Below are 20,110 nucleotides of genomic sequence, written 5' to 3'. Positions count from 1 at the left end.
CTTCATCTACATGACATGGAAGATAAGACGCTTGATGCTGCTACAATTAGTGAATGGATTTTGGAAAGGCTCCATAATATTCTCTTGGAGCTTGATAAAGTTGTTGACTGGAAGAGGATTAATTCCATTTCAACGGATACCTGCTGTGTTATGAAGGCAGTATGGCAAATTTTGTCAGAGAAACCAGAGCTTAAGCATGCTTTATGATTCCCTGTGACTCTCATGGTCTACAGCTGATTATGAAGGATATTCTTGATCCTAATGCTTCTAAGATCCCTAAAGTAAAAGGGGTTTTAAATCAGCTCTTGAAGTTGTGGTGTTCTTTCACCAATCTCCTCTTGAATATGCAAGGCTGCAAGCAAAGCAGATTGAGAAATGGGGCCATCGAAAGGCTTTAATTGCAGCAGTTATTACCCGATGGGGTACTCAATATGGCATGCTTACTTCTCTTTATGATTGCCAGGAAGCAGTTTGTGAGTGGGCTCTTATTACTCCTGCTGCTTCTACCATAAAAGGGAAAGAGGTGATTAGAACAACTAAATCTCATGCCTTTTGGTGGGAGCTAAAGGAGTTAATAAAAATCCTTAAGCCTCTGCATATTGCTCAGAAGGAATCTGAGGCCCAAAATTCATCAATCATGGAGGTAACGCAGCGGTGGTTAACCCTCCATGAGACTCTGCGGACGCTTGCTGCTCAGACATCCTTTAAAGATGATTTTTATTCTTATCTAGATGGCACTGGTTGGCAGACTCGAATGCTACGTCAACTAGAGCCACTTCACTGGGTAGCGTATCATCTTGATCCAGCAAGAGTTCCTGGCAAACTTGATGAGAGCGCACGACGCCAATTGAAGGTGCTTTACGACCACTTCAAAGCGAAGATGGAAGATCTACTGCATGGCATGAATTTCTGGCATTCCGGCAAAGAACAGGTGCTTTTATAATTCCTCTTGTTGGGAAGCAAGAACACCAGCTCTCTTTTGGCTTGAGGCAGTAAGTTAAAGCTATATGCTATTAAGCAAGATACTTACCTATATTAATTTAGGCAGAATTTGCTCCTACTCTTGCTCCTTTTGCTCGCCGTCTGTGTAATACTGTTGCTAATTCTGCTGCAGCTGAGAGAGCATTTTCACAGATGAATCTGCAGCATACAAAGATCCGGAATCGGCTTGAATCTCACCGAGTTGAGAAGCTACTTTATATACAGATTAACAAACGACAATTTCGTGCAGACTCGCCACCTACCGTTACCCAAGAGATGCTTCTTGAGGAGGAAGATCAGGAGATAGAAAGAATACTGCAGCGTAAGCAGGTGCAGGACTATCTATTAGAGGTGCTTGATACTTCAGACTCTGAGGAGGATATTCCACCGGACCCTGTGCCGAACCCAGTACCAAATCCAGCACCAGAACCAGCGTCGAATCCAGCACTTATTGCAGTATTAAGTTCTGCATTAAATTCAGCTTCAACTGCAACAAACCCGGCACTTGTTTCTGCATTAAATTCAAGACTGAATTCCGTGTTAAATTCAGCCTCAAGTCCCCCCAGCTTTCGAATTCGCATACTGAGACAAAATCTGTACCAAATCCCCTTTTAACATGTCCCAGGCCTTCAGCTTCTATCAGAACGGGCGAAATCCATGGTATTGTAAGTAGTGGTACTCGTAGCGGAGTAAAGCGTCAGTCTGAATGGTCTCATTGCGGACCATTATCAACAACCTACTCAACAGCAGAGGATCGGAGCTTCTGGTAACAAAGCACATGACCTTTAATATTGCCTATTTTGGATTAGCTTAATTTCAATTTCAATTTCACAGATTTTGATTTCATTTCAGGAGGCCAGATTTCATGAAATTTCAATTTTTGAAATTACATTTTGCCTTCCCTATCTCGAATTAGTGTTGGTGTAATGACAATACCGGCGAGCTCATTACGAAATCTTGAAATTTCAACTTTTTATCGATTTCAATTACATTTCAAGGGGCTTATTTTGATTAGTCATTATATGCGGTGAGAGTATTGCAGCCAATAAGAGCCTATCCAGCCCAGATTCTGCCCAATTCTTTATCTTATCTAAAATGCCTAGTGTCACTGGTAGCAACCATTACCAATATATATATATTGACGGGGAGGATTTTAAACTAGTAATATTATCAACATCAGCATGGCTGAAGATTCTCCTGACAAGATCCATTACACCGAGATCGAGCTTCAGAAGTGCTTTGAAGTAGTAAGGGGCAGCACAAAGGTGACTGTACACCCACGTCCACACGTACGCTTTATTAATTTTGGCTAGGTCCCGCAAGTAAAATGCCTTGGGTGCTTCAAAGTTCGAGCGAAAAACACTACACGCCAGTGCGAGCACGTGAAGAAATGTAGCAGCGCGCAGGCTCTTATGGACCCCGAGAATACTCCTGGAAAGAGACAGAAACCATTAAGCTTCCCTACCTCTAAACCAAGTAGAAGTATTGATCGCTTACTAGCTCAGGTGTGTTTTACAGGAGGCAGGCCCTTTAGCCTTTTCGAGCAACAAGAGATGCAAGATCTTATTCATGCTCTAAATCCCGTATACCAAATCCCATCCCGCCATCGAATCGCTGATGACTTACTGGAGGAATCATATATCGAGATACAAGGGAAAGTTCGGAAGGAGCTACAGAGAAGTCAGTTTCTAAATATCTCTGTAGATGAGACAACAAATATACGTTCTCAACGGGTTATTGCTATGACTATTACAACACCCACAAAATCATGGTTTCTTCATCTACATGACATGGAAGATAAGACGCTTGATGCTGCTACAATTAGTGAATGGATTTTGAAAGGCTCCATAATATTCTCTTGGAGCTTGATAAAGTTGTTGACTGGAAGAGGATTAATTCCATTTCAACGGATACCTGCTGTGTTATGAAGGCAGTATGGCAAATTTTGTCAGAGAAACCAGAGCTTAAGCATGCCTTTATGATTCCCTGTGACTCTCATGGTCTACAGCTGATTATGAAGGATATTCTTGATCCTAATGCTTCTAAGATCCCTAAAACGAGTAAAGGGTTTTTAAATCAGCTCTTGAAGTTGTGGTGTTCTTTCACCAATCTCCTCTTGAATATGCAAGGCTGCAAGCAAAGCAGATTGAGAAATGGGGCCATCGAAAGGCTTTAATTGCAGCAGTTATTACCCGATGGGGTACTCAATATGGCATGCTTACTTCTCTTTATGATTGCCAGGAAGCAGTTTGTGAGTGGGCTCTTATTACTCCTGCTGCTTCTACCATAAAAGGGAAAGAGGTGATTAGAACAACTAAATCTCATGCCTTTTGGTGGGAGCTAAAGGAGTTAATAAAAATCCTTAAGCCTCTGCATATTGCTCAGAAGGAATCTGAGGCCCAAAATTCATCAATCATGGAGGTAACGCAGCGGTGGTTAACCCTCCATGAGACTCTGCGGACGCTTGCTGCTCAGACATCCTTTAAAGATGATTTTTATTCTTATCTAGATGGCACTGGTTGGCAGACTCGAATGCTACGTCAACTAGAGCCACTTCACTGGGTAGCGTATCATCTTGATCCAGCAAGAGTTCCTGGCAAACTTGATGAGAGCGCACGACGCCATATTGAAGGTGCTTTACGACCACTTCAAAGCGAAGATGGAAGATCTACTGCATGGCATGAATTTCTGGCATTCCGGCAAAGAACAGGTGCTTTTTATAATTCCTCTTGTTGGGAAGCAAGAACACCAGCTCTCTTTTGGCTTGAGGCAGTAAGTTAAAGCTATATGCTATTAAGCAAGATACTTACCTATATTAATTTAGGCAGAATTTGCTCCTACTCTTGCTCCTTTTGCTCGCCGTCTGTGTAATACTGTTGCTAATTCTGCTGCAGCTGAGAGAGCATTTTCACAGATGAATCTGCAGCATACAAAGATCCGGAATCGGCTTGAATCTCACCGAGTTGAGAAGCTACTTTATATACAGATTAACAAACGACAATTTCGTGCAGACTCGCCACCTACCGTTACCCAAGAGATGCTTCTTGAGGAGGAAGATCAGGAGATAGAAAGAATACTGCAGCGTAAGCAGGTGCAGGACTATCTATTAGAGGTGCTTGATACTTCAGACTCTGAGGAGGATATTCCACCGGACCCTGTGCCGAACCCAGTACCAAATCCAGCACCAGAACCAGCGTCGAATCCAGCACTTATTGCAGTATTAAGTTCTGCATTAAATTCAGCTTCAACTGCAACAAACCCGGCACTTGTTTCTGCATTAAATTCAAGACTGAATTCCGTGTTAAATTCAGCCTCAAGTCCCCCCAGCTTTCGAATTCGCATACTGAGACAAAATCTGTACCAAATCCCCTTTTAACATGTCCCAGGCCTTCAGCTTCTATCAGAACGGGCGAAATCCATGGTATTGAAATAAGTAGTGGTACTGGTAGCGGAGTAAAGCGTCAGTCTGAATGGTCTCATGGGGTGGCGGACCATTATCAACAACCTACTCAACAGCAGAGGATCGGAGCTTCTGGTAACAAAGCACATGACCTTTAATATTGCCTATTTTGGATTAGCTTAATTTCAATTTCAATTTCACAGATTTTGATTTCATTTCAGGAGGCCAGATTTCATGAAATTTCAATTTTTGAAATTACATTTTGCCTTCCCTATTGAGGTCAAGCGGAACAAACCAGACAAACATCTCTCTATATCTTCATCTATATTCATATTGTATTGGTATTCATTCTAGATGTAAACTATGTAAATATTTTAGATGTAAATGTAACTACCTGACCAGTCTCTGCACTCCCTCTCGAATATCTCTCACGATATCAGCCGCATCCTGCACCTCATGGATTAATCCCACACCTGCTCCCGCATAAGTCGCCAATCTCCCCTGCGGTCCCCAACCAGCATCTCCATCCTGAAGCGCCCGATCATGCAACTCTTTCAGCTCCTCGAACGGTCTCCCCTTCTGATGCTCCTCAAACGACCGATTGATAATCGTCCGCGGACTATAACCTTCCGGCCAGCCATATGTCCCTCGCAGATGATTATACAACAACGTCCTTGTCGTCGACACGGCGCCATTGTTCGCCCGCACCACCTCCTGCTGATATCCCGCGCTGATGCGCGCCTCCATAGATGCCAGGAATCGCGTCCCAATCGCGACCCCGACAGCACCGAGACAAAGCGCCGCCGCGGCCCCTCGTCCATCCACGATCCCTCCCGCCGCGAACAGCGGGATCCCCGAGGATGCGACCAGGTCCGCGACCTCGGGCAGCAGCGTCATGAGACCCATGCCGTCGGTAGCACGGCCGTGTCCGCCTGCTTCGGAGCCTTGGATCACAATCACGTCCGGTCGTTCGACGCTCTGCGTGAGACTCTGCACTTCGAGCAGCGTTCCGACCTGCACCCAGATCTGCGTTCGCGGGGCCACGTCGCGGATGCGTCGAGTCCAGGTGTCGATATCTGTTTGGCCGTGTCGCGGGGCAAATAGCCATGCGGCGCACGGTTGGAATTGCTTGATGGCGGCGCTGGCAATCTGGAGATCATCGCCCCAGAGTTGAAAGCTCACGCCTACGGGGAGGGACGATGACGGTAAGGAGGGTATTGAGGGAGAGGCATGGACTAGGGTGGTGGCTTCTTCCAGATCAGCGACCATGTCTTTCGTTTTGATGCTAGGGCCAATGAATCCTAATCCCCCGGCACGAGTCACGGCCACGGCTAGAGCAGGGCCGGCCATGACGCGCATAGGAGCGCCGACGATGAATGGGGGGGAGACCCATGGGTAGATTGAAGCCAGTTTGGGGAGGGACATGATTGGGATGGGATTAGCTAGGAGGAGTAGATTAGGAATTGACATGGAGGGGGGCGATGCTTTATAGTCGGGACGAACGGCTATTGCGGAGCATGTGAAGACGGAATGCATCTATAAAGGAAAATTGGGAAATCCCTCCAACTCCCAGAGATTCATCCCCTGAAGACTCGGCATCTCGGTGATTAAATCCTCAAGCCAGGACATCTCCTGATGGAAGGTAGACTCCGTTGGATCCGGCTCCGGTTGATGCGCGCTCACGAGGCCACTCAACAATTCTACATCGTCATGTCGACGTCGCTGATACAGACGCAGCAGCCAGCACGCCGTCCCATAAGCCTCGCGCATGGTATCAGTATCATACGTGGCAGCGACCAACTGCAGCGTCTGCATCGCCTCCGGCAGCAGGGCCAACGACGGCCGCGTGTCCATATCCAAGAGCACACCAACGATCTGAAAGGGCACGTTGGCCGCATGATGCCACGGCGTGCAGTCGCGGACCATGGTGCGCGCCGCCTGCAGCGCCTTGCGGAACAGCGCCAGCACGCGGTCCTTGAGCGCCGACGAGAGACTGGCGTTCATCACTAGTAGTCGTCGCAGGATGCAGAGCACCAGGTTGCACTGCGCCATGACGGATGGCGGCTGAGTGTGTCGGCCGTCCAGCGTCTGCAGCAGCGACGACACCAGATCGCGGTCGTCCGGCGTCTCCTCGGGCCCTAGGCTGGCGGACACGGGGAGGAGGTTCAGCAGCTCCGTGGTGAAGTCGCCTGGCCGTGGCGCGGGAGGTCGACATTTGTCGTTCCAGAAGACCACGCGCGAGAGACCCAGATCGTATGATACCCACAGGTTCAGATGTCGGGCGACGCCGACCAGTCGTCGGCGCAGATCCGGTTCGCATGCTGTCTCCGAATCGTTCTCCGGGGTCTCGTCCTCGCGGTGCAATCCCAAGGCTTCAACAAGATGCATTAAGGTAGCACTGGCGATCCAGGTGGCATGGGGCGACGCCGTCATGCGCATATAAACAACACGCAAGGTCCATCCTATGACCATATCCAGCCCCGGGGCGCCGCTATGATGGCGCAGGTCCAGCACTGAGCGGGCGCATTCCACCAGCAGCAGCTCGGTGACGTCGACAATGCGATGGGAGAACAGGCCTCCTAGCGCAGCGACGCCAGCCAGCACGCTATCATACACGCCGGGACTCATGGGGGAGCGCCAGCGGGCATTCAGACGGTCGTAGAAGCGGTGCGCGTCCAGGAAGCCATAGCAGGGATCGACCTTGGCGAAGTAGACGGCGGCCAGGGACGTTATCTCGTCGCGGGACAGGATGTCGACGATGGGTAGGGCAGAGACAGTGGCCAGACCGGAGGGCAGACGACGTTCGCCGATATTCCAGCCAAATAAGGTGGATTTGGGGGCGTTTGGGGGGTCGACTTTGAGGCCGAGGCGACGCACGAAGGCGGCGCCAGAGTTTGCTTCTGCTCGGGTATCCGAGGGGAGATCGGATTTAATCTCAGATCTGGGATTGGAAGTAGGAATAGAGGGATCGGATGGATTAGACCTGAGGTTAAGGTCTGATCCATAAGAACATTCGTATCCCCAGTCGGTGCAGGTCGAACAGGGGGCTTCGCCGGTGCATTTTCGTTTTCGTTGACGGCAGGGGATGCAAGCGATTCTGGATCGTTTTCTTTTGGAGGGCATATTTAATATATATATTATGTTTATATATATCTTCTACAATTGTGCATTGAGGTGGATGGACGAAGGTGAGCGGCGATTGCGGGTATTGCGGCTCGGCTATTCTTTAACTAGTCTCGATGATTGAACGACTGAACAACTAACTGTTATGTACCTTCTTTCACCTCTACCATTTTAATGGAGGACGAAAGACACGTCAACACATACCCACTTCCTTCAATCCACAGAGCACATCCTCTACGCGGATCTGGAGGGGAAACAGTATCACGACGTCGTGGGTGGATATCAGCGTTTCGACGTGTTTGAACTCCGGGGGCATCAGAGACATGGATATCCAGTATATTTTACTGATGGTGAATAATATAAATAGTATATAGTTAATATAGTTATATTATATCCTTGTGTTTCTAGTATAGGATCTGAATAATATACGGTCAGCTGAGATGTCACGTGTATACATGCATACAAAGAATAAGGAATAAGGAATGCTCTTGTATAGGTTGCCACAGGGATAGAAAACTCCATGTCCGTATATATAAACAACCAGGTATAGGTATACGCCAAAACACCAAGCTGGAAATCAAGAATCAATCAACGCGTGAAATGCCTCCCGTTCCGCCTGAATCTCCCCTTGAAGTTTCCGCGTCTGTCGCAACGCCTCGTCCCTATATAGTACTTCGTTAGTCTCATCACTCATCAATGCAATCAAGTACACCTACCTGGCAGACTGCAGCTCTCCCACCTCGATCTGCGCCCGGTTCATCCGACTCACCACCTCTCGCATCTCCGTGTCCGCATCGCGCAGCAGTCGCTCCAGCTCCTTCACCCGCTGTTCCAACGCCGCCGACCCCACTGCCTGATGCAATGGAATCCCCTCGCCGCTCGTCGTCTTGTCGAGTCGCGGTGACCGCGCTCCAAACGGCGTCGACGGCGGCAGCGGCGAGAGGCTGGACGGGCTGCGGCCGCCGTTCTTCGGACGCATCAGCTGCGCCCGGTGGCACTCCTGAAGCCCCCGGATCTCCTCGTCGTGCCGCGCCATTTCCTCCTCCGACTGCTGCTGCGCCAGCATCAGCGTCTCCTCTAGCTCCTTGAGCCGGGCCTGCATCGCGTTGATGCGCGTTGCCGAGATATGCTGTTCCTTCTCGCCCTTGCCGATCGCCTCCGCCAGTCGGCTGCGCAGTGTCTGGTTGCTATCCAGTTGCCGCCGGACATTCTGCGCCAGGAGCTCCGTGCGGCTGACCGATGCCGCCAGTTCACCCTGCGCTTCCCGTGGCGACTGCGCCTCCGCATGCGCCCGGTCGACCTGGAGCTGCTTGTACGCCGACTCCAATGACGACGAGGTGGCAATCACCTCAGCGAATCCGCCCCGCTCCGAGCCCGGCTCGTCGGGAACCATGATGTCGTGCTCCTGCAGCAGCTCCCGCAGCGAACTGGTCTCCTGCTCCGCGCGGTCCAGATCCATCTTGAGCCCCGCCAGTCCCTTTTCGCATTGCCACTTCTGGTCCAGCGCCTCCTGGGCGCGATACCGGAGGTGGTTGACCTCCTCGCGCAGATTACGAACCTCTCGCTCGTAGCCCCGCCGGCGTGGGGAGCCTGCCTGCTGCGCCCGCAGCAGCTCCAACTCTAACAGCCGAATCCGTTTCTCCGATTCGCGGCCGTCGTGGGCTTGCCGGTCCAGCAGGCGTCGGAGCGCCTGATGCAGTGCGTCGCGCTGAGCTTCCGCACCTTCCACCCGCTCAACCAACGACTCCCGTGTGTCACGCTCCCGGCCGGCGACCGAGTTCGCCCGCGACAGGGAGCTCGACCGGGACAATCCGTTGGCCCCGTTCGCCTTCGACGGCAGTCGAGCCAGCGAATTCGAGCGGGACAGTCCCAACCCGGAGTTCCGCTGAGGGGACATGCCGTCTTCCTCTGCAATCGAAGCGAATCGGCTACCCTGCAGCTGGGCCAACGATGCATTTTCGATCTTCAGGGCCTCGATTTCTTCGAGCAGGCGTTGCACCTCTGAGGGGTTGGAGGCCGAGCCCTGGCCATGTTGCAAGGACGGGACCACATCGTTCCGTAGCTGATCCCGCTCATTTCGCAGCTGCTCGAGTTCCACTCGCATGGCCGTGAGGAGGTCCTCAAAATTATCTTTGATCTGGCGTTCCTCCGCCAGTTTTCGACGGGCACTCTCGAGCGCGCCCTCCAGCTCTTTAGTCCGAGATGACAAGTCGGAGAATTCGACTCGTTCCCGTCGGAGCTGACCAGTCAACGAGAAGAAATAAGATAGAAAGAAAGAAAAATCTCACCTGTTGCACTTGTGATTCCAGAATTTGAACATGGGCCTCGGTAGCCGCACGGCGGGATCGCTCTTCTTGCCATCTCTGGGTCAGATCCACCTTCAATTGGGCTCGTTCTTGCTCGGCGGTACGCCGAAATTTCTCCACGTCCTCCGGCCGCCCATCGTAGGCATAGCGGATAGAGCTAGACCCGGAGTCAGAGAAGTAATCGCTCGTGCGCCGGTTGGGCAGGTCGAGGGGCATCTCTGATTGGAGGCGTTCGACCAGGTCCTCGAGCTCCATCTCCCGCCGGATAGATCCGGCCAACTCGGAACTGATCTCCCGCAGTTCATTTTCGAGGTCCGCCACCAGCGTGGTGGATCCGAGTTCCATACCCCCCGTACTGCTGAGGGACGTGTTTCGCGCGGGCCCGGTCTTAGAGGAGGTATCGAAGGGGATCGTGGTGGACGGATTGATCGAGTAGGAGGCGCTGGGGAGTGAGGACGGAAACGGGGAGGGCAGCGGTGAACGACCTGTGTCCGAGATTTCGGTGCTAGATGACTCTGCGCCGGGGGACTGCGAGTTGGCTCGCCAGCCGAAAAAGTTGCTGATCTTGTGCGCCGGGGTCTTGGGCTGTTTCGGATCTATCGCCGCCGAAACGCTGCGACCCCCGGCGTCGATGTGAAGGGGTGGCGGACGATTGGAGGGCGGATGGAGGGCCATGGTTGCGGCCCGCTTGTGGAGTGTCGGGGGCGATTGGAGGATTGGAATGAACGGTTCGCTGACAAGACGGTTATGGACCGGGGTCCCATTCGTGAATTGGGAGGTATACCCAGCCTTATTGATGATGCCGTTGTTCCTGTCGCTATTGTTGTTGTCGTCGCTGTCGTCGTTGTCCAGATGAATCCAAGTCGTGGAGGTATCTATTCGAAGACGTGACGAGGAAAGACGGCCACGGGGAAATCTGGGGAAGAGGAACCAAAGCAAACGGTTAGTCTTGTCTACGGGAAGAATGACCGAAGTAGCAGAAAAGCGAGAAAAAGCCCAGGTGGTCAATTGGGGCCGGAGGAGGCGGAGAGGGGGCCAAGAAACAAAGAGCCTTATGGGGCCATACCTATCCAGGTTCCTGGGAACAAAGGATGGGTCGTCATGCACCGACGCTAGGAAAGATGAGGTCGACGAAGGAGACAAAGGAAGATGGTTGGCTGTCACGGAATGGGTAGTCGTAGGGTTTGGAGGATCTGCAGGCGTATCGCCCCCGGGGAAGGAGGTGATGGAGGACAAGGTGGAAAGCCTTGGTCGGCGAGGGAGGATCACAGGAGATGCATCCTGGGGTAACGGTTTGCGACGCACGAGGGAGGAAGTCGAAGGAGAAGAGACGGGGGGGGAAGCAGGAGTAGAAGAGGAGGAGACGGGAGGAGGGGGACTTGGCCGGCTGGGGTGAGTCCCTGGATGGGATGACGGGTGGTGATAGGCGCCGGTGATGATCGTGGAGGTCGAGGAACGGCCAGGAGCTGGCGGAGAGGCCCAGCCGGGGGCCATTGCGGTGTATTAATTTTGATTGGAGAGTGCCAGTCCTGAGTTCTAAAAAATAATCCATAAATAAAAGCATCAGTCGATGAAACGATAGGGAAACTGGAGAATTAGACATCATTGTTGTTCTATGGATAGATCGACATACCCTCATGGCGACAAAGCGCGACTAGGGACTGGAGCACGGGGCAGCAGTCGTAGTGGCGGTAGTGTAGTAGCAGTGGCAGCAATAGCACCCGCCGTAGTAGCAGCCACAGTGACGAACTGACGTTGATTAGGGGAAAGAAAAAAGTGAGAGAGGAAAAGGAGACCAAAAGGGGTCGAGTGAAAGGAGAGGTGCACTGCCTAATCGGGTGCCAGGTGGGGCGGCTGCAGGTACTTAACTCCTTGTACTGCGCCGGAGACCGAGGGGACCCGCCGTTGGTAGGGCCCTGTACGTGCGTTTTGGTAGTTGGTATATACCTCGGTATATGTACTGGCATTTCTCCCTTCTTCTACCTATACTGTACATATACATATACACAGATATGCGTACAGATATATTCTTAAATTCACCCCTGACAGTCGAATATATACAAGGTATCAATAGAGTACAGAATCAAGAATACAAAACGGAATCATAAGGCGGACGGCTTGTTGGCGCTGACTAGAGCGGCCGATCGAACTGATGCCCCACTGGAGATTCAGGGGTTCTCCGTGCTCAGATAGTAGTCTGTAATATAGAGTTTCTGCCTTAATTACTGTCAGAATTCCTGTCGGCTGGATTGGCCCCTCGATACTACCCTGGGATGGCATCCAACGTGGCTGCTCAATAATAAATAACATTAATATAAAGAAAAGAAAAGAAAAGAAAGGACCACTCACCGGGCATCTGTACGACACAAGAAGCTTAAAGTAACCACCGGACCATTCTACAATGAAGCGGAGGATGGAGATAGAACACCCGTCCTATCTACCTGGGTCTGCATTTTGAGGCCAGGATTCTATTTCTAGCAATTATACTCTGTATTCCTACAGAGAATCAGAATCTATTCCCATGTTATAGCATGATAATACAATTCACTAACTGTAAATGCCAACTCGCCTACTCCGTATAGTTTCCAACTATCGGTGTGGCAAGACGGACATTGCACTATTGCCTGCGAAGACCTAAATATAATACGTATAATGTGAAACGATTGACCCGGAGATAAAAATAAATATCCTTACGGAGTACGGAGTACGGAGTACTTTCAATGGGTCCATCGGAGAGCAAATTCCAGATCTATTCTATAGTCCATTCCATACTCCATACCGTGGAACCGGCCACGTTATGCTTTCCATTCCGATTTTTCTGTCTGCAAGGGGCGCCAAGCATTCCCCTGACAATTTTTGTCCTATATTATTCTGTTCGTCTACGATATTGTGAATATAGTATTGCCACGATCGAGATAAAATAAACGATCGATATTGAACATACCTAGATCGGTCGAATGTAGGAGTAATAATCAGAATAATCACACGCTAAGCTCAACCCAGACACCTACACTATATACAAATATAGATCACAGGAAATACGTATAATCGTGAAGATAACCACCCCCCCTCCTCTAATATGGAATAAAATCGAATTGCATTCGATCTATCTTGGTTAGAAGACCTCTTGGTTTGACTTACATATGTAAAGGTAAGGTAACTCACCAAGAAACTCATTCCAACTCTCCGCCCCTTGCTCCCAATACTGTTCCAGGAATTTCAACGACTGCAGCACATTCGGCACGCGGATTGTATCATGCAGTGACAAAAGCAACCGTCGCACCGTCTCCCGGTCCTCGTCCTGCGCTTCGCACCCTGCAATGAACAACGGCGTCGTGAGCATCACCCATGGACTGAGTCCCGGAGATGGTCCGATCTGAGCCGTGCATTCCAGAATCCGCTTGACGGACGTCTGCACTGCGGGCGCAGAGGCCGGCGTGTCTCGCAATCGACGATGGATTTGGATGAGCGCACTGTGTTGGAACGCCTCGTTGCAGAGGATCGACTGCTGGATGCACGAGGCTGACAGGCCTTCCACTACCCCCGGGTAAAAGGTGGGGACTGATCCGGCCCCCCCTGGTCCATTAGCTGTCGCAGCGATGACTCGAGGGCTGCCGCTTCGTGGACGACCATTGTGATGACATCTGTGTTTTCAGTTGCATCGCCGCCGCCGCCTTGTCTGCCTTGGCGACGGCGCCAGGCGACCACCCCGATCCTGCGGAAAATCGTCGCAAGATTCACTGTGAACCCCCAGTAATCGTCGAGGTAATCGGGACCGTCATGTTGGTCGATGATATCCAGGCCGGTCTCGTCGTTCACCGTGAGAGGGGGGCCCATTCCCCGTTAAGGCTGTGAGAGACACAATCGATCGGTACCATCGGTTTAGGTATCTGCGGAATCCATCCGACGGCCCAGGCGATAGTCCTCCCTGACGGTCTGAGGTCGCCATCAGGGCTTTGGCTCCCTCGATATGCGCCCTCCATGAGTTGGGGTGAATGGCCCCCGAGTGAACCTCGGCGAGACACAGGGTTCGTGCTGTTGCCAGCAGGGCATCCGACCCCTTGGTCTGCGGGTTCTGAAGTTCCTTGCGAAACTGTTCCAGACTAAGCGCCATCAGATGAGCGATATCAGGCGCCGACTTGACATTCTCCGATTGATTGTGTACTGCCTGCAGATGGATCGCGGACAGTGCCATGGTGGCATAGAGTAACGACGGGGTCTGGAGGGCCATGGGGACGAGCATCTTGCAAATATCCCGTTGCATGCCCGAATGGCAGGCCGTGATCTGCGAGGCATCGTTGAGGAAATGATGGAGCAACGCCTTCTGATCCGATGCCAGCGAAGAGAACGGATCGATCGGTTGGGTCAAGGGGAGGCTTTCGAGGGTTGTGGGTGACGAAGCGTTTGTCGTGTAGATAAATTCCCCGGGTGAGTATTCTACATCGAGATTAATGGTTGTACAACATGCTAGAGAATGAACATGAACCCACCCAGCTTCTGCATGCTTCCAGGTCCTGTTCCCACACAGGCGCCGAATCGCGATCGTGAAAACGCCCTCCCTCCCCACTGCAATTGGATCGCATATCGACACTGCGTGTTGGCTGTCTTGCATCGTCCGCAGATCGGTCGCTGTTCGTCACATTTTTGCCGTCGGGCTTTACATCGTTTACAGCCGGTAAACGATCGAGACATGGGTTTCTTCCTTCTTTCTGTTTCTCCGTGTTTTAGGCAATATCGGTATCAAATTCGAGTACTTGATGGCTCCGGTAGAATTCTAACAATGCAGATTCCAACAACCGTAGAAACAAAGAAGAAAGAAAGCCGATAAAGGACTGACTCAAGAAACTAAATCCCCGCGAGACAGACTAATATCTCGAGAGATAAGCAACAGAGCCAATGACAAGCGCCGAGATATCGGCTGATCCCCGATACACTTCGATGTATGTGTATGTCCTCCGTATTGTCTACAGGTAGCGCTGATCAGAAGTGATCAATGCGGCACGCTCAAGAGGACATTGAACATGCATGCATTGCATGGGTGGCTTGCCTTTTTGGCGCTGGTGCCGGGTTCTCTATGCGGGGTCCGTATTCCTTTGCCGAAGTGCCCCAGACGAGATCGAATTTAGATGTCAGTTAATGAATTCTTTCCACGCAGGCCTGGGAGACCAGACCATGTTGGAGCTTGGGTCCCTTGTTTGGAGTATTCCGAGAGTTGAGGACGATGGACTCTGATGAAATGGAGGGTTGTCTTGTACGAGGAAATGCCAGATCGCATGTAGCCCTACCACTATAGAGTATGCATACGAGAAACTTGGCCTGATGTAAGGCAGTCCAAATCCGTACGGAGGTCGACCGAAAAAAAAAAAAACAAATGCACATTGGGTAGTATAGTCACAAATACACAACAAAATCAGTCGTCAAATGTATACCGAAGCCACTCGCCCACAGCTCGCAGACTCTCCCACCGTACCGTCTCGTCCTTGTCGGCCATTAGCTCCATCACTCGCGCTTTCAACCCTAGTTTCTCTAGCTGGTACCGTCGCTCAGGACGTTCTTTCACCAGATGTCCCACGTCGCAGCACGCGATCGCCAGAACCTGCTTGTCATTGTCCCATTCCTTGGAGATAATCTCGGCGAGTTTCTTCGGCAGAGCACCGTTGGCATCGTCAAGGATTCGCCGCGCGTTGTCTTTCCAGAACGTGGGATTCCGGTGAGGCGGTGACCACCGGAGATGACCAGATTGTAATTCGGCCGCATACTGATCAAAGGTCGTCTGTGTCTTGGTGTATTCCTCCAGCATATCGGTTAGGTACTTAAGGTCCTCCAGGAGGTCCGGGTCCGTCAGATGGCGACCAGAGAGATTGGAGAGCAGGACAGGGAGGTGGACAAACACCGCCACGGGGAGTAGGGTCGTGCGGTTGGTGGAAAGAAGGTTCCGCAGGGTTGCGAGCAGGAGCCGAGTGGTCTTCTCTTTAGGGGACAGACGAAGGAGGTGGGAGTACAGTTGGATAAACTCATGGTCACTGAATCTGTCAGTATTAGTTGTCACCTAGACGTGTAGTCTAGAAGGGATCTCTTACGCTTGAAGTTCCTCCCCAATCAGACCCCCTTCGTAGCTCAGTTGCCAGAGAACAAGCAGGACACGATATAGCAGTTGAAGCCCCACTCCACCGGAGAGACCAGGCTCTATCGTTCGCGAGCTGCCGGCCATGGTGCTGGAGCTGCTGTCTTTGGCGCCCGTGGCCGCTCGCATGATGTCGACTAGGGGGTCCACCGTTTCTTTTCTCTGCTTCCAGAAGATTTCCCGGGATCGTGATGTCCGGAGGAGCGCCGACAGTTCCTGGACTCCAATGTCTTGCAGTCCGCTGTCTTGGTTTTGGGTCAGGCTGGAAAGGTAGGTGTACAGTTGTGGAAGCGCTTCCTCATCCTGTGCGGATGATTTCGAGGAGGACGTCAGGCTGATCGATACAAGATTCGTTAAGAAAGTGGAAGTAAGAAGCGGAATAGGGTCTTCCGTGTTCGTGGAGTGACGCAGGAGGGGGAGGAATGGCTTGTAGGGATCGGGATGCGCCACCAGTGCGGACGAGAGGGACGGGACATCTGTTTCAATTAGCACTGCCAGGGCCATTATAGGAATGATACCCACCGTTAATCAAATCGGCCGCCAACACCAAGATATACTGTACAATATCGGTTCTCCTGGAAGCACAGTCCAACACACTCTTGCCGTCGGAGCTGCCAGATAGCAAACTGACATAGCCTGGAAGGTCTCCCTCCACCGTCTGACGTCGCTGTTCCTTGCGAACCTTATCCACCGCCTTGATCTTCTTTAGATGCTCATCGGTGATGTTTCCCGCACGAACAGCTCCTTCCCATGGAATCGGACGAGCTCGAATGTTGTTCTGGAGCGAGCTGAGATAGGCGGGAGGCTCCAACGGCATAGTCGACATGGTTTCGGTGGGAAAAGGGAAGGGGGGAAGACGGGAGCCTGCCCCAAATGACGGTCTTGGGGAGAAGGAGAAAGCTAGACAAGAAGACCCGGGGGGTGGGGAGAGAGAAGGAGAGGCGAAGGAGCAGAAGAGAGCTGCGATCGAGTCGATAGACACCTGACGTTGTCCAGGAACGCCAAGCCCCGTTAGCCGCGATCTGCATTCAACGCCGCTCTTGTCCACGCACGCCATTCAACATCTCACTACGTGGTCGTCTTCTGACCTGGTCTTGTCCCTGGTTAGTCTTATCTGGGTGTTCTATTCCTTGCCATTTATCGTCCACGACGGAATCTGCAAGATTTCAGTCTGCCCTGGCGGTGGCGATCATCCTGCATCCGACAGCATCGTCGCCAGGAACGGCTGCCTTCCATGACGGATCGAACCGATTAAGGTTGCTGCTAGGGATTCTTTAGCCAGAGCGTGCCCCCCTTGATCATCCTTGCCATGGCCCAACAGGCGTCGAAGTCAAAATGGAAGGTCGGATCTTTTCTACAGCAGGCCGTTGCTGGTGTGGAATCGAGACTGGATCTGATCCTAGCTGAGGACGAGCAACAGCCTTCTCAGTCTAAGCCTGTGGCGGCAAAGCATTACCAGAGTGGTGGTACGGCTGCCATCCTTCGAACCTGACACCATGCTAACGGGTTTCAGACCTTTCCCGGAGTTCATCCAATGCGCGGAAAAATGATCGCCTTCAAGAACGACTCGCTCGGGCTGTTGTGAAGTCTAACACTCCGGAAAATGCCTCCTCGTCCTCTCCCCCAAGCCGCGTCGCTTCCCCTGCGTCTAGTTTCCTTCCAAACAACGACGCGCGATCGAGTGTGGACGTCGAGTCGAGCTCTGGGTCCCCTCGTGGCAGTACAGAGAACGTTCCCCAGAGCCTTAGTCCCCCGCATGGGAGCCTGGCAGACTCTATGACCAGCCACGACTCGAGCGGTCCTCAACGAACCTCAGGAGAGATCGTTCTTTCGCCTGCAGACGATACTGCCCAGAAAGATACAAGTGTGGATGATACAGCAGGCGACTCGCAAGACACAGCTGACACAAAACCAGCAGCAGACGAGCCTTTTCCCTCGTGCGTATCGGGAGAGCTCACTGAAGCAACTACAGATGTTTCTGCAGGAACTGTGGAGGGATCTCCCAGCGACCATGAGAAAACGATATTGCGATTGCAGGAAGAACATAAAGCGGCGGAATTGCACTGGCAGGAGGAAACGTACGGATACATCGAGCGTATCGATGCCCTGCAGTCCAAGTTAAAATATCTGGCTAAAGAAGCTGCGGATTCCGCCAAGAAAGCTGCAGCGATAGTGGAACCGGGAAGTTTGGAAAAGCAGCTTCGGGAGAAGGACGAGAAAATAGCATTGTTACTGGAGGAAGGACAAAAGCTTTCGAAGACGGAGATGGACCATCGGACGGTAATCAAGAAGCTTCGCCAGCAGTTGTCGGAGAACTCAAAGCTCCAGACCGAACAGAAAAAGAAGACCGATCGATTAGAAAGGGACCTAGTCACCTCGGATACCCGGGCCAGACGTGCAGAGGCTGCCGAGAAAAGAGCAAACGAGTCGCTTTCTTCCCAGGCCAAAGTCTCTCGAGACCTCGATGCTGTCACGGCTGAACGGAATGCATTGAGCCAGACAGTCCAAGAAATGAAAGGCCAACTCGCCAGAGCCGTCGCGCGTGCTGAAGCCTCCGAAGAAAAGGCACGCTCCGATGTTGTAGAGCAGCAAAAGCGACATGCTTCCCAGCTGGAAGAGGAGCTGACCAGCACCAAGATCGAGCGCGAAATTAGCGAGGAGAAGCTGCGACGAGAGATTGCCGATCTGAAGGAGACTATCACACAAGAAAAGGAGAGAGCGCGGATGCTGGAGGCCGAACTGAAAGGCGAGCAGTCAATCCTGGAAAGTAAGATGGAGTCGCTTCGTTCTCGAGCGGAGGAAGCTACTTCGGGGGTTGCCAGCGATGCGCAGGCCAAACTTCTACGGCAGATTGAGACCTTGCAGACACAGTATGCCGTGGCCAGCGAAAACTGGCAGACGCTGGAGGGCTCGTTACTTGCGCGGCTAGCCAATGTGGAAAAGGAGCGAGACGAAGTTGCGCGGCGAGAAGGAGAGATGCGACGAAAGGTTCGAGAAGTGGTACGCAAAGTTTGTTTGGCCCTCTATGAAGAAGTAATCCGCTAACACTAGCATCGTGGACAGAACCTTAAGGCTAAGAGAACCGAGGAAGAACTGGAAAGTTCCAGGGAGAACGAGCGTGATCTAGAGAGCAAACTTGAGGAACACACGCAGGAGCTACAGAAAATAGAGCAGAAGCTACAACAAGCCAACGACGATCTGAATTCGGCACAGAATGACCTCGTTGATCAGAAGAAGATGTGGGATGCGACCTGGACGCAGAAACTGGAAGAGGAGCGAGCTAGATGGAAGGAACAATATCTATCCCCAATGAGTCTCCTCCGGACAGAATCACCCGCTGGCTTCAGTCGCCGATCGAGTAACCTCGAGCCCGTAGGTTCTCTATCGGACCACAGGCCTATGAGTCGTCGGCCCTCGGCATTGCATATGGCCTCGTCGGAATTGGGCACTCCTCCACGACAGAACTCCTTCCCAACTTCCGTTGCCAACAGCGTAATCCCAGAGACCCCGTCACTTGCATTCGAGCCAGATGAGTTTTTCATGGGCGTTGGCACGCCGTCTGCTCTCGGGGGTGCGCAAACCCAGCACTCGCGCGGGATCAACGATATAATTTCCGAGTCTACCGTTGGTGCTGGTCCATCCGTTCAGTTAGTCGAACGTATGAGTGCGACTGTTCGCCGGCTGGAGAGCGAACGCGCGGCGTCAAAAGACGAACTCGCGCGGATCACTACTCAACGAGACGAGGCTCGACAGCAAGTTGTCGATCTGATGCGAGAGTCCGAAGAGAAGAAAGAGGCAGACGCTCGCATTCAGGAGCTTGAAAAGCGCCTGACAGAGCTAGACCAGCGGTATCTGACCACACTGGAGATGCTGGGTGAAAAGAGTGAGCAGGTGGAAGAGCTCCAGGCTGATATCACGGATCTCAAGAAAATCTACCGTGAACTGGTGGACAGCACCATGACATGAAACCCGGATCTCAAATGTCTTTTTTATTGATCTTTTTTATTCTTCCTCCTGCATTTACTTCCTGCATTTACAAGCCACTTTGTATATAATAATACTTGACGTAGGCGGCGTGATTTAGACGATGTTATGTGTAAGACTTCTACTAGGGGGGCCATGTGAGACGAGCAGTTTATTATTACTATTAGTACATACCGATAGAGTCATCGAGAG

At 51.8% G+C, this 20,110-nt stretch overlaps 6 protein-coding genes across 6 annotated transcripts; 2 read left to right on the top strand and 4 right to left on the bottom strand.

Annotated features, from left to right (window-relative positions):
* Nucleotides 1-637: 637 nt before the first annotated feature.
* On the top strand, nucleotides 638-1,596 carry ATNIH1004_000957 (uncharacterized protein; the record flags this gene model as incomplete). Its single annotated transcript, XM_033565660.1, has 2 exons — nucleotides 638-931; nucleotides 1,045-1,596. 2 exons carry the CDS (start codon nucleotides 638-640, stop codon nucleotides 1,594-1,596), a joined length of 846 nt encoding a protein of 281 aa, XP_033431417.1.
* Nucleotides 1,597-4,771: 3,175 nt separating this feature from the next.
* ATNIH1004_000956 (nitronate monooxygenase) lies at nucleotides 4,772-5,806 on the bottom strand (the record flags this gene model as incomplete). Its single annotated transcript, XM_033565659.1, has 1 exon — nucleotides 4,772-5,806. One exon carries the CDS (start codon nucleotides 5,804-5,806, stop codon nucleotides 4,772-4,774), a length of 1,035 nt encoding a protein of 344 aa, XP_033431416.1.
* Nucleotides 5,807-5,917: 111 nt separating this feature from the next.
* ATNIH1004_000955 (uncharacterized protein) lies at nucleotides 5,918-10,485 on the bottom strand (the record flags this gene model as incomplete). The annotated part of the gene is made up of 3 exons (XM_033565658.1): nucleotides 5,918-7,364; nucleotides 8,221-9,743; nucleotides 9,793-10,485. The coding sequence occupies 3 exons, from the start codon at nucleotides 10,483-10,485 to the stop codon at nucleotides 5,918-5,920; spliced, it is 3,663 nt and encodes a 1,220-aa protein (XP_033431415.1).
* Nucleotides 10,486-12,791: 2,306 nt separating this feature from the next.
* ATNIH1004_000954 (fungal specific transcription factor domain-containing protein) lies at nucleotides 12,792-14,313 on the bottom strand (the record flags this gene model as incomplete). The annotated part of the gene is made up of 5 exons (XM_033565657.1): nucleotides 12,792-12,817; nucleotides 12,952-13,386; nucleotides 13,516-13,550; nucleotides 13,686-14,247; nucleotides 14,301-14,313. 5 exons carry the CDS (start codon nucleotides 14,311-14,313, stop codon nucleotides 12,792-12,794), a joined length of 1,071 nt encoding a protein of 356 aa, XP_033431414.1.
* Nucleotides 14,314-15,220: 907 nt separating this feature from the next.
* Nucleotides 15,221-16,760, bottom strand: VMA13 (H(+)-transporting V1 sector ATPase subunit H; the record flags this gene model as incomplete). The annotated part of the gene is made up of 3 exons (XM_033565656.1): nucleotides 15,221-15,833; nucleotides 15,891-16,410; nucleotides 16,457-16,760. 3 exons carry the CDS (start codon nucleotides 16,758-16,760, stop codon nucleotides 15,221-15,223), a joined length of 1,437 nt encoding a protein of 478 aa, XP_033431413.1.
* Nucleotides 16,761-17,243: 483 nt separating this feature from the next.
* ATNIH1004_000952 (M protein repeat protein) lies at nucleotides 17,244-19,900 on the top strand (the record flags this gene model as incomplete). Its single annotated transcript, XM_033565655.1, has 3 exons — nucleotides 17,244-17,400; nucleotides 17,448-18,934; nucleotides 18,998-19,900. The coding sequence occupies 3 exons, from the start codon at nucleotides 17,244-17,246 to the stop codon at nucleotides 19,898-19,900; spliced, it is 2,547 nt and encodes an 848-aa protein (XP_033431412.1).
* Between the last annotated feature and the right edge of the window lie 210 nt (nucleotides 19,901-20,110).

The sequence above is a fragment of the Aspergillus tanneri genome (genome assembly GCF_003426965.1).
Source record: "Aspergillus tanneri strain NIH1004 chromosome Unknown AapTan_2_pilon_pilon_pilon, whole genome shotgun sequence".
Lineage (NCBI taxonomy): Eukaryota > Fungi > Ascomycota > Eurotiomycetes > Eurotiales > Aspergillaceae > Aspergillus > Aspergillus tanneri.
Note: the sequence above shows the minus strand (reverse complement) of the source record. Positions and strands in the feature narration are given on the sequence as shown.